The sequence below is a fragment of the Diospyros lotus genome, chromosome 7, assembly GCF_014633365.1.
Source record: "Diospyros lotus cultivar Yz01 chromosome 7, ASM1463336v1, whole genome shotgun sequence".
NCBI lineage: Eukaryota > Viridiplantae > Streptophyta > Magnoliopsida > Ericales > Ebenaceae > Diospyros > Diospyros lotus.
The window spans coordinates 31,805,659-31,818,551 of NC_068344.1; the positions used below are offsets into that span (position 1 = coordinate 31,805,659).

Below are 12,893 nucleotides of genomic sequence, written 5' to 3' on the forward strand. Positions count from 1 at the left end.
TTCTTCAAACCGGTCAAAATTCGGTCGAACCGGTGAACCGGGAACCGGGTTGACCCCGATTTTTTTCAATCTCTCACTTATTTTTAAATTTTTAATTCTTAATTAATTTTTTAATAATATATATAACAATTATATATAAAATATTAGTTATATATTAGTTAATAATAGCATTTCTAATAATAATATATAGAATATTTGTATTTCAAATATATATTAAAATATATATTATTTAATTATAAAATATATATATGACATTATCCGGTCGGACCACTCCGATCTAACTGGTCGGACCAACTGACCCGTGACCCAATTAATAGGCCGATTCGCTTTTTAAAACATTGCTTTTAACTATTCCTTTGTTGCAGAGTGCCACCTTTCATACCCTATGCAAGACTAGCCAGCCGAAGACCCTTCGAGGAGCAAGGCTCTGGAAGACTCTCGAGACCCATTTGGGAAATCCTTGCATCCTCAACTCTCTCAAACAACATATTGAGCCTAACAACTGTTAACTCATCTTTGGTGTCCCGGAGCTTGACCTTTGTCAGAATTGTTCCTTAAAATAAATAAATTTAATTATTATAGTTGAGTAACAACAATCTTATTTTAGCTGTATTTCATCTTAAAGTGTTAAATATAATCTTAACGTTAAGTGATGAAAATAATCTGGTTGGCAACGCTTCTTTTCCTTGGGAATTTCCCTCAATTTCTCTCAATCCAAACATGACACCCACCTGAGGAACAGTAAAAATTCCTTAGATTTGACAAACAGCCATAACTTCAACTGCTGTACAGCTCGTGAACCCAAACCCTGCCCTCCAATTTTCTACATCTTCCTTGTAAGAAATGCAAAATGTTCTACTTTCCTGATATAAAAAAAAAAAAAAAGGCTCGCATATGGTATTTTATTTTTTACGTTTATACAAATAAACTATTTTCATAATTCAAACTTACGATGAGACCTTTTAGTCACAATACCAAGACTTACCTCATGTTCTATCTCAGTCCATAATCCAGCTGAGAATTAGCATACAAAGGGACAGGGTACGAGCTACTGCTACACATAGGGTTATTGCTTCTGTTAAACTCAAGGATAGAGCATCTGAAAAGAAATGATGATCTGAGAGAAAACAAACCCATTAAGATGTGATTATCAGTTGTCCAAAAAGAACCATCCTCTTTGAATTGCTACAAGAAATGTGCTACAAAATTAAATATTTCTTAATCTAGTTCAGCACATTATGATGTTTGCACTTCAGTGGCCTACTATTTTCTATGTGGCCACATATACTAATACACATGTATACTGTTCAATATCTCCCTGTCTGCTCAAAATACGCCGCTTAAGAAGCCCCTGCAAGAAAAAAAGTAGGTTAATCGACATGAAGAGACGTTAACAAAGACCTGACATAACGAACATCATGGATCTTACCAAATTCCTGCAGCCTTTTTTACTTGATTTCTGCAGAGCATTGACAGAAAAGAGATTATTTAATTAAGGGTTCTGGCTTGGGTTGAAAAGAATGAACCTGTCTCGCATTTTTGAAAGTTGATCGTTACCTTGGCTTCCCTTCAAATGCATCATTGATTTCTTCACCAGTTGGTTTTCCTTCAAATGTTGACAAGATAACGTACTTCTCCTTCCCAGGCGATTCATCCACCCGCTTAAATAATTCATACTCATACGGATAAGACATCCTGCAGTTAATTGTGTGCCAGAATCATAAACCTTGTCCAGGACAAATTTATCTAGGGATCTTGGATGGGAGAATAATAGAGATACTGGTTGTAGGAGACCTTTGGATTTGAAGAGTTCTTACATAATTTGGCTTCTTGTGCAAAATACTTTAGGTAATAAAAGATTTGAAAAGCAATAAACCAGTACAGTTCCTTGATTGAAACAATGATGTAAAACCAGAAAGAAGAAATTATTATCCCGAACTGTTCACAACTTTCTCACAGTGATATGTCGAATGGCTTCATGATTGCAATGTTGTTATATTTTCAGCCAGCCTCTTTACTTCTTTTTCAATTATGCACGATTGAAGAATTTCTCATCCTGCTCTTCAATTTAGTTTATTTTTCCTCTATCTAATTGTAGACAGGTTTTGGAATTGTGACATAAAAGCATCCAACTTTGAATGCAAAAGGCACTAGAAGAGTTTGTTGCATTCTCATAGCATTTGCAAAAAAGGAAATTTGCATATGAAGAGTAACAAAAGATGCAGTATTTCACCTGAGAGCACCCATAATTGGATACTGAGTTCCCGCATAGTATAGAAGCCGGAAGAAATAGCAGTTCTCAAATGATGCTGCATACTCCAACCTCTTGTCTCGACCCATTGTCTGGAGGAGAAGTGGCAGAGTTACTACCAAATGATATCAATCAATACTCACCACTAAAGGCTAACTGGCTCTGTACTTACTTGCATTATACCACTGGAACCGGGTAAATCCTGATAACGAGAAAATGAAAGAGACAGTATCAAAACATAATAAGAACTTGCACCATGAATTGCTTCAAAAAGGATCGTATGCCTTTTCCTATGTTAAACATGGCAGTCTGACAAATGGAATAATTAACTGCTTAAATGCTTTAGAAGCAGAATTAATGATATGGACAAAAAGAAAGCAAAAAAAAATCTATATAAATTAAAATGTCTAATTTCTGGGAAATTGGATCAAAACAAATAAATAAAAAAAAGGTCATCTCAGTGAAACCCTTTGCTTCAGATCAGTTAAGATTGCTTCCCTACCAGAAACTAAGTGCAGTATGTTATGGCTTTGTGTAATTATTTAATCATTTCTCCCCCCTTTTTTTTCTGCCAATTGAAGTTAAGGGAATTGGGGGTTAATCATTTTTATGCTCCCAGTTTTTAATTATGAGCAGTATCCCCCAGAAGGATAAAAGGTTAGACCTAAAAGGAAATAGGAATTAAGTTTTGAAGGATATTAACTGTAAGTTATATGTTTGTCCACTCAAGAAAGAAAACCAGGTTAAGTTCTTAAGGAAATTGTGTAAGCTATGTTGATGCCCTAAGAAAAGAAATTGGAGATTTCTTTGTACTCTCAGTGACAGCAGCTCAGTTCCTTGTACTTTTCTATCTGATAGGTTAGGAGGAAATGCTCATTTCAAAATTTTTCTTCATGGTTGATCCCCTATCATTTTATGAAGTATGCTAAGGATTGTTTCTTTTACTTTTCACATAAAGCTTGTATGTTGATTCTTTAATATGTATATACTGTAGTCATCCCAGTAACTATCAAGTTTTTTTTTTGTTATCTGTGACAAAAACTTATTAATTCTTCTCATTTTCCTGATCCAACAACAACAATATTCACAGGCTGTAATCTCACTAGGTGAGGTTGGCTTGATGAGCTCTAAATCTTCAGTCATCTTTATCCATGGCCATACCTTCTGTGAAGTTATATCCCATGTCGTTTTATTTTCCTGATCCCCACCTAAAAAAAAATATATAATAATTTTGATTCTGTCACAGTTTTTCCTATCTTTTCCATTCCTTCCACAAACGCAAGGTTGAAACATGGCATCAATTTCTAACATCAGACAAGAAAAAGTTTAATGCCACTTACACAGAAACGCGTATTAAATAATATGTACATATGTGAGGCTTCCCACTTTGCGAGGGTCATATTTGTACACAATCTTCCCCTTGTTTTTTTGCAAAGACTATATTTTTGAAAAGTCAATCTAGATTGGGATTATAAAGAAACAAAACCTTGAGTCTAGGATTGATAAGGATGACTGGACGGCTACCAGCAGCATCAGTCATAGCTCTTAGATCCTACATTATTTAACACACAATTACTTGTAAAATATAAGGTAGAGCTAAAGCATGTTAGACGTGCACAAAAAACATTATGAAAACTTTGCTTTAAAGTCCCTTACATCAATAATGCAATTTCCAACGGCATTTTGGGGAGCCACTAGAATGAACATGTCATCTTGTTCACTGACCTCTTTTGCACCTGTTGAAGAGATGAACTCGTAGGTAAGGGCATCAAGGAATAGACATGAACCACGTGAAAGAAAAATTCAGAGTTCTGGCCTTTTTGCTTCTTCAAATACTTTAAAAGAATTGAAAGATCACACTTGAGAGGCTCCATTAACTGGGAAAGATACATATACATCATACCACAACTATACCCTTTTCAACATAAATATTAGGAAATGCCTCTGTCTAATCTCTAGTTGGTTGCACCGAACTCCAAAAAATCCACTATTTGTATGTGTATCATTTATTTGTTTACAGTTTACCCAATTCTTTTTCTTCTAGAGTTTGCACAAAATACTGCTCCATGAGAGTTGCTGGCTGAGATAGCTGCCACCTCACAACAATGAAGAGACACCAAAATGTTATACATATTACATAGGAAAGATTAGGAGAATAGCCTAGAGAAAACGTAGCCCAGAATTAAGTTGTGAAATAATTTACAAAACGAAAAGTTGAGAAAATAAATTACTAGTGAGTTAAGACAGGAGAAGAAATACACATTACATGAACTCTTAACTTCATAAACCACAATTTAAATCAGGATTTGAAATTTCTATTGGGAGTATCCAAACATCTAGTGTCCCATCAGATTTATGTTTTTGACAGGCCAATATAGTTGCAACAAAAATTGGTAGGCAGTAGCTAAAATATTGTGCTTACTATAGAAAGATAAAAGCATGTGCCACAATCATGTGTTGTGCATCATTAACAGAAAGAGTTCGAATACCTATAGAACCTATGTTGATGAAAGTGCCAATAACACCATAGTCACCCCAATCCATGAACTCCAATATCTTTCGACTTCCAGCAAGCTGCAATGGCATACCTGCAAGTGCTCCTTCTCCCATAGACCCTTGAACACAAACCTATGAAAAATATGTATACACGTAACTTGGACATACTTGTAACTAAATATTGACATATTTTTGCAAAATTCAAGTAAAGCAACCTAGATATTACCTTGATTCTCTTACCATCATCAGCAAATGATAGAGCTAGAATTCGAACAAGTTCCATTAGAGTACCTATTCGATAAACATCCTGTGCATCATAAGATAAAGTTAACCCTAAACAGATTGTAAGCAGTCAAGGAAAAAACATTGCTCACCATTTCTGGATTCAGCTCGGGGATATTAATCTCCACCTGCCAATTATGTACCACAACCCAGTCAACATACACCAAGTCTAGCTAAAATTATTTTATTTATTTATTGGTTGGCGGTGGAGGGAGGGGGAGGGGAGAGTATAAACTTTATCAACATTAAAAAATGCAGAGATTATGACCCCCCCCCCCCCCTCTCTCTCTCTCTCTCTATCGATGATGGTTAAGTTGGTTTACACAACTCCTACAAGGGATATTGATACCTTGAGATCCATAATGACATGCTAGCGATAAGAATATGTTCTTAGCAACATTAACAACATGTTTGTGGGAAAAGCAGTTTTATTTCTTTGTGTGGGATGGAAATGCTTTATCCTCATAGGTAGTGCAATATATCACACTGAACATGTATTTAGCATATGCCTAATGCCTTCTCCAAAGCTTTTATATCTCATTGTACATCAATAGAAGAAGTTTCTCATTGACAGAGGATTTTTCTTTCTTGGAAGAAAAAGATGAAATGACCGTTCACTTTGAGATTGAAAAGAAAAAATGCTTATGAAATTCTTCTTCTTCTTATTATTAGCGTTGATAGCTCTCTTCTTTAAACCAAGTTTCACAATTCCCATTAAGAAGGCTTATCAAAGTCCTTATAGAACTACAATTTAGACTTCAAGCTCAGATGTACAATCTCCAATACATATTAAAAAGAAAACTAACCATCATTTACTAGAAACAGCAGGGAATTATGATATAGTTGATACCACAAAGGCTTAAAATCAAATGATTGTGGGACTTGATTTCTCTGTTGTCTTATTGAGTGCCTTTTCAAATGGATATTTAGCAGATACCTGACCTTTAATCGAGTTTTTCCATCGTTTACAGCTCTTTGTGTCGCTTGGAGAACATCATCATAGAAATATTCCCTGATTTCTCTAGAATGAGGAATATTATTCAATCTTGTAGGAATTCCTCTCCATCTTTCCTGTAGAAGGCTAAAGCAAAATAAGACTAGGGAATGGAAAAGCTAATGATTAGGCTTTCATTCTTATGCTGGTCACATGGCAATTAGTGACAGTAAGTTTTGAAGAAACTAAGTTGACAATGTACAAAAAGTTACCTGACTTGAAGATGCTGCATGGCTCTCATGTTGAAGTGCTACTTTTCCTAGCACAGATCAAGAGAGAGAGAGAGAGAGAGAGTAAACATAAAGGAACAGTAATATTTACAATCGAGAATCCCACATGCTGGTGTCTCTCTTATAGGATTAGTAGATCACATATTATGGTACATCACATGCATCATAACATGTGCATCTAAGTAAAATAGGTCAGGTCATCATGCGCTTATTATATGAAAGATCTAGAGAAATGCCACAAAAAGGGGAAAACAAAATCAAAATCAAGAGTATGTTACTAAGTACCATGTCGTCACTTCCGGCTTTGTGTGAAATTACTTTTGCAGACAGTCTCTAATTTCCTGAACTGTTAAATACAGTGTATTTCCTACCGCCTACCTAGTTCAGTTGCTATTTTCTCCTTTTGCACTTGAGACAACAAAGAGTTTATCTCTTTGAAGATTTCTTCTTTTTGATGATTTCCATCAATCTGCCATTAGAATGTAATTAATAAACTAAAAATCATTACAAAATTTGTCATAAATGAGTCAGAGAAAAAAAATGAAAGGAACAAAGAAAAATGAATACAGTTCATTATGAAAATACCTTTTTCAATATGTCCAAATAGGTTGATAGGATTGCTTCAGAATTTTTCTTGTATATTTCCAATCTTGACTTCACCTGTAAGGTTTAATTATTGAATAGTTAATTCTTGCAAAAATACAGTGTGGGAATGGAATTGTTTAGGTTACAAAATTGGAGTTTCAGAACAGAAATTTAAAGAATGAGATTATTCCATCTATTTCAAAAATGATACATCTATCTGCTTCTAAAGCAAAGTGGAACAATAAGAACCCAAAATAAACTTCAAAGAGAAAACAAGCTCTACACTTGTAACATGGCATACACTTAGTTATGGCCTTTATTTTCACTATAAGGAACTATAGGTATGCTCAGGTAAAACATGATATTGCACTGGTTTTATTACCACATAAATGGAAAGATTGAACATAAGAGGATGGAGAGCATGTTATTTCATGCCACTGGGTAAACAAAAAGCCTTGGGACATACATTCCACAATTCTCTTTCTCAACTCTATCCTAGTTAAGACTCAATTTGGCTTAAAATAGAAAAAGCCATGTCTTTCTTCAGGAACTTTGGTTTCTGTTTCTGAGGATGATTTACTAATTAAATCATTGGTTCTCTTTTTTTTGCTACAAATTTCCTCCATTTCATCCACCCATCTCGTAGGAGCTTCTCAGTCATCTTCTTATGTGTCCAACCATCTAAATCATGATTCCTGCATTTTCTCTTTAATAAGCACCACTCTAACCTTATTTTATATGATCTTTTTCTTATTTTGTCTTTTCTCGTATGGTCTCACATTTACCCATAACATTCTCATTTCAGATACACATATATTTGCACATGTTGGCATTTAACTACCTACATGGTGATGGATCTTTCAGGAGAATAAGAAGTCCATTACTAATCTCTTAACTATGAACATACAATTTTCTTTGTTTTTTCATGTCCAACGATAGACTCTAAAAATAATGTGAAACAGGAATCTAGTTGCACTGTAGCTAAACTTTTACTTTGCAATGACAAAACAACTAGAGTAACTTAAAGTTGCATTGATTTTTAAGAGCTAACCTTGATCTTTAAAGTTATCAATTAAGACTTACAAGTACTGTTTTCATCGCAAGATTTTCACGTCCACTAAATTTTCTATGCTAATTCATTTTGTAAGAAAGATTCCAATGCTACAATGTTCGACCCTATTCAGTTACCAATTCTGGATTCCGCCATATGCTTTTTTCTTTTTTCCTTATAATTTCTAGTGCATGTGGGTGGCCAGGTCAGCAAGCTAGAAATTCACAAAGTATTGCATAGATACTCATTTCTGCTAGCATTTTACTAACAGACGTATAAACTTGATTTTTATTTTTTATTGTATAGAGTACATAAAAATGCCATCTGTTTGTGGCAAAGATTATATCAATTGTTGCCAGTTAGATTCCCAGTTGTTCAAGTTAAATTACAAGTAATAGAGATATTAAAGATATGCATTTAGATTTTATATGTGATGGAAACCAAACCTTTTCCTCTGTGTCATCAGGCCGAGTCACAAGCCTTGCTTTAATCTCCTCAGTCTCTGGAGGAAAGTTTGTTATATGGTAAATCTTTCCCGTCACAGGGTCCAGCCTTCTCCCAACACATCTATCGATTAGTATTTCTTCAGGTACCTGATAAGAGAACATCTCTGAAAAAGCTTAGTTATGTATAAGAGCTTACTGCTTAAAAATAGAACAAAATGAAAAGCACAAAGATTGTTGCAATTAGAAGATTGCATTAGAAATTTGCAACAGTACCAGTAGATTTACAGTGCAAATCTTAACTTGATCTTCCACAAGAACTAAAAAACACAAAACCAAACTACGACACAACTACTTTTGGTTTAGGACCATGCTATTCAATCCTGTGAGTGTGTGCCCATTTGGCCCAGCTGTTCAGTCCGAATGCAGACCGAACAACATTATCCTTTGGTTATAACACCTACGCATATAACAAGGATACATAGAATACTGTCTTTCATGACAAGATCTAACCAAAGATGACATTAACACTCCTCCAAACTCTACTCAGCCATAAGCCAATAATAATATTTATGGAAGTAAAGCAATCATTTGCGATGTAATCAAGTCTATGTCAAGCTGGAGTAAGTATTCAGTTTTCCTACTAAGCATTATTTGTCCATCTAGTATAACTGTCATAAAAACTTATTGTTTTCTTGGTATTAATTAGAAACTCCAATGACAAAACAAGTTGGCCAAGCACTCTGCCATGTTTACAATCCCACAGCTAATAAGAGGCAGCTAGAGACTTAAAGCAGTCTCCTTTTTAGCTACTCATCAGTTTTGAAGTGAGAGAATTATTTTGATTTTAGTTAGTTGAAATATTCTTATAATCATATTCTAAGTCCTAATTCAATGACCTGAGTAAAACAGGTTAGAATTAAAACCAATATGGTTTCTGCTTCAAAATACCATTCACAGAAAAGCTAAAGCTTGATAATTCTCTCTTACTTTATTTGATTAAACAGCTCTGGCCAATTTATAAATATCTCAAAAAATGCTGATAATCTTTCCAGAAAAGTTTATGGAGTTACCTGATTAGGATAAAACTCTCCCCAACCCCTCCTGCACATACCAGTACACATTCACATTGTATGAGACAAAGAAAACAGCTCTTATTCTGCTATCATCTTAGCTCATCTGTCCTTGATATTGCACATAGCGTATGCTTTTCAATTAGTTTTTATTTTCCCTCTACAGAAACCATAAGACATCCTATACCATATTTATCAACAAGTTTTCACAATGTAAATCATTATAATTGGCAGATTTCCTACCATGAGTATGAATCCAGAGAACTGAAATTTCTCATATTTCCAGTTGTCTGTTTAGAGTATCCCTATGAAGAAACAGAATCCTATTACATCCACATTTATAAAGAGTCTAGAGACCTAAAATCACTTGTAATAATGTCACTAATGTATAATTGGAGATATCAATGGTTTCTGGCATCATGTATTTTAACGTGCCCCCTTCAGTTATTGCAAAGGATGATATATACCATGTCATTTTCCCTCAAAGTAACAGTTCGATTACCCATGGACATGTAGCTTGCTGTTGAGATGCTAATTTAGGAATAAGAAAATAGAATGTGACAGTAGATTCCAGAGTTCATTTCTATATTAGCAAAATGTAAAAGATTGATAAAAATGCTAGAGAAGATAAATATTCGATTTCTTCTAATTCTAAGGGAAAGGGGAACTATCCCTTGAAAGAAGACTTGTCTACAGGGGCTCTGCCTGTTCATTTTTCAATAGAGAATTAAACAGATTTACTTCCAAAATATTTTCAGGGCTGAGAAAAAGACAGTGGTGAATTAAATGTGTGTACATATGATGACATACATCTAATACGATATAAGTATCTGGTCTGATCTTCAGCTTTTCCAGACTCTGAGATTGGGCAAGGCTCCTTGGGTACCCATCTAGAAGCCATCCTTTCTCTTTTGCATCATTTTGTGATAATCGTTCTGTCACCATCTACAAAACAAAGACTTTATCTCTTGTAACACATAAGCAGGAGGAAGGAGAAAAAGGAAGTTGTTAAATCAGGGCATACAGCTGTCACAATTTCATCAGGAACCAAACGACCGGAGTTCATGTATTCTTTTGCTCTATTTCCAATTTCTGTCCCAGCTGACACTTCAGACCGTAGAAGATCTCCAGTTGATATATGCACTAAGCCAAACTGAAGAACCAAGAGAAAAGTCATGGATCCAAAATAGGAAGAATTTCATGATTTTGACTAGTGAAATGGAGCCATTATGATGAGAAGAGCAGCCAACAAACAAACATAGTGGAGGACAGATCTATGACTTCTGTGGGTAAAAAATGATCAATTCAGTTTTATGGTAGTAATGTCAACCAATAAGCAATTGAAAGCATGATTCCTTTGTATGCACCCACTCACACATAAAAACACAAGACCGTAATATACTTGTATTTATAATTGAACTAAATTTCCAGACATTGTTGCTTGCCCTTATTCCTTCCAGCACATGATGACATGGATAATGGATGTCTAAGGTACCATTATAACTCAGACACCAGCAATTAAAAGTTCAACAACAGCCTTAAATGAGACATTCCTCCTTTTTTATTTTTAGTTAAAGACACATTGAGATCATCTGACCAACTGTGCAAGCAACCATAGATCACCATAGCAAAGCAATTGATCTTTATTTTGTTCTTTGGTTTGCCTCTACTTCTGACAGACTTCAGTTAAGTTTCCATCTCTTTGTGGTAAACCCAAATTGCTTAAAAAGAATTTGGGCAAAAACTCAGCCTCTCAAGTAGTTCAAATAGAATTCCTGCTCATCAGGGTGGAATACGTCAAAGCACCAAAACAAAATAACAAATGGCTCTTTGGGTTCAATTCAGGGGGAGATGGATTTACCAATTACTATCATTCAACATTATGCAAATTTCATATATAACCTCCTTTCATGAGAGCCAACGCTATGAAATTACATGAACATTTGAAGTTTCGCCACTTATTCTGTCAAGCATCATGAATGATATCTTTTGTTAGGCTTGTAGTTGTAGGTTCACATTGATATTCTTAGCACACAGACGCTAAAAAGCCTGAGCTATATGAGCCAGGACAACTGCAAATTTTCACAAGTTCACCAGACTCCCGACTTCTATGCCTATTGAGACTTAAGCAGTAAGAAATATTCTAAATGAAAATAACTTTCCTCTTGGAAGTATACAAATTCAGTTTCGATCAACTAATTAACAAGTAAACAATGAAGAAAACTGTAATAAGCACGAAGGGAATCAGTTCACCTTCTGGACAATCATCTCACATTGGGTTCCTTTTCCTGATGCCGGAGGCCCTGATATCATCACCTTTAAGGGCTCTTTTTGAAAACACATTACCTTCAATCCTAGCTAAGCAAAAAAAAGAAAAAAAAGAAAAAGAACGTTTAGAGCAATATATTGTTCAAACTATATGCTTAAAGTGATCACCTTATTCAGTAAATGGATAAAAAAAGATCAACTTTTTTCCCACTAATTTGGGGAAAGTAGTATGACCACATTTCCAAGTTTTCCATTGATTTTCAATTCCATAATCTAATTTGACCAAAGTACTATGACCTAATCCTACCAATTGTGCCGCAGAATTTGAAATTCCTAATCTTAAAAATTGTGATAAAACGCACCCAATTTGAAAATAGTCTATACAGCTGAAAATGTTCAATTTGGGGTTTAGTAATACACGATCAAATCTTCCACTAATTTTCAACACCTTAATCATAAAGTCTATGATCAAAGAAACCAAATTCACAACACAGTCCTTTCAAGTGAAAAAAATCAAGGGCAACTCCCGTACGCATACAAAAAACAGATACAATAATAGAACACAAATTTGGGTTTATCAATATAGAAAGAGAAAATCCCTCACCTTAGTTTTTGTGTTTGCCTTCAAGTAGGTGTCTTTGGAACCATGAAATGACGAGAGACGCTGCCGGGGGAGAGGAGACGGGATGACGGAAAAAGAAGAAGAAGAAGAAGAAAGAGAAGACGATGATGATAATGATGAGTGAGACGAGGTAGGGAAAGGTAGTGCAGAAGAGACATTATTGCAGTGAATAACAGTGGGAGAATAGTGCAATATCATTGTTGAAGCTCTGGAGCACAGAGCTCTTACAATACACAGAGAGAGAGAGAGAGAGAGAGAGAGAGGTAACGAGTGGAAGTGCTTACAAGTAACCAATTTAACGGATAAACAGCCGCCACCACATGCCCGAGAAAAATAAATAACGGAACTATTACAATCGTGTTGATCTGATACTAACATTAATATTTAATTAACTGGGTGTTATGTATTTAATTGATACTCAAGATAAAACCTGTATTTTTTAAAAAGATTTTGCAAAAATATTAGTCTTATTGGAAGGTCATATACCATAGATTAAAGTTATGATTAAAAAGAAAAATATAAGATCTTATTGTCTCCATTTTAAAAGATATATTTTTCTTGATCTTGCATTAGTATTGTACAAATTAGTGCAAATTAT

The 12,893-nt window shown here is 34.7% G+C and overlaps 1 protein-coding gene across 3 annotated transcripts; it reads right to left on the reverse strand.

Moving 5' to 3' along the window:
- Window positions 1-1,118: 1,118 nt before the first annotated feature.
- Window positions 1,119-12,571, reverse strand: LOC127806775 (adenylate kinase 5, chloroplastic). 3 transcript variants are annotated; one of them, XM_052344281.1, is made up of 19 exons: window positions 12,278-12,570; window positions 11,659-11,763; window positions 10,430-10,558; window positions 10,216-10,350; window positions 8,336-8,482; window positions 6,839-6,913; window positions 6,632-6,722; window positions 6,236-6,282; window positions 5,972-6,100; window positions 5,122-5,157; window positions 4,974-5,054; window positions 4,741-4,879; window positions 3,908-3,987; window positions 3,738-3,803; window positions 2,424-2,453; window positions 2,234-2,343; window positions 1,558-1,695; window positions 1,430-1,459; window positions 1,119-1,351 (listed from the first exon to the last, which is right to left on the reverse strand). In XM_052344281.1, the coding sequence occupies exons 1-19, from the start codon at window positions 12,491-12,493 to the stop codon at window positions 1,327-1,329; spliced, it is 1,809 nt and encodes a 602-aa protein (XP_052200241.1). In that variant the 5' UTR covers window positions 12,494-12,570; the 3' UTR covers window positions 1,119-1,326. The 3 variants fall into 3 exon arrangements, with proteins under 3 accessions (XP_052200241.1, XP_052200243.1, XP_052200242.1); XM_052344283.1 differs by having other exon boundaries at window positions 11,659-11,759; window positions 12,278-12,426; XM_052344282.1 differs by lacking the exon at window positions 11,659-11,763 and having other exon boundaries at window positions 12,278-12,571.
- Between the last annotated feature and the right edge of the window lie 322 nt (window positions 12,572-12,893).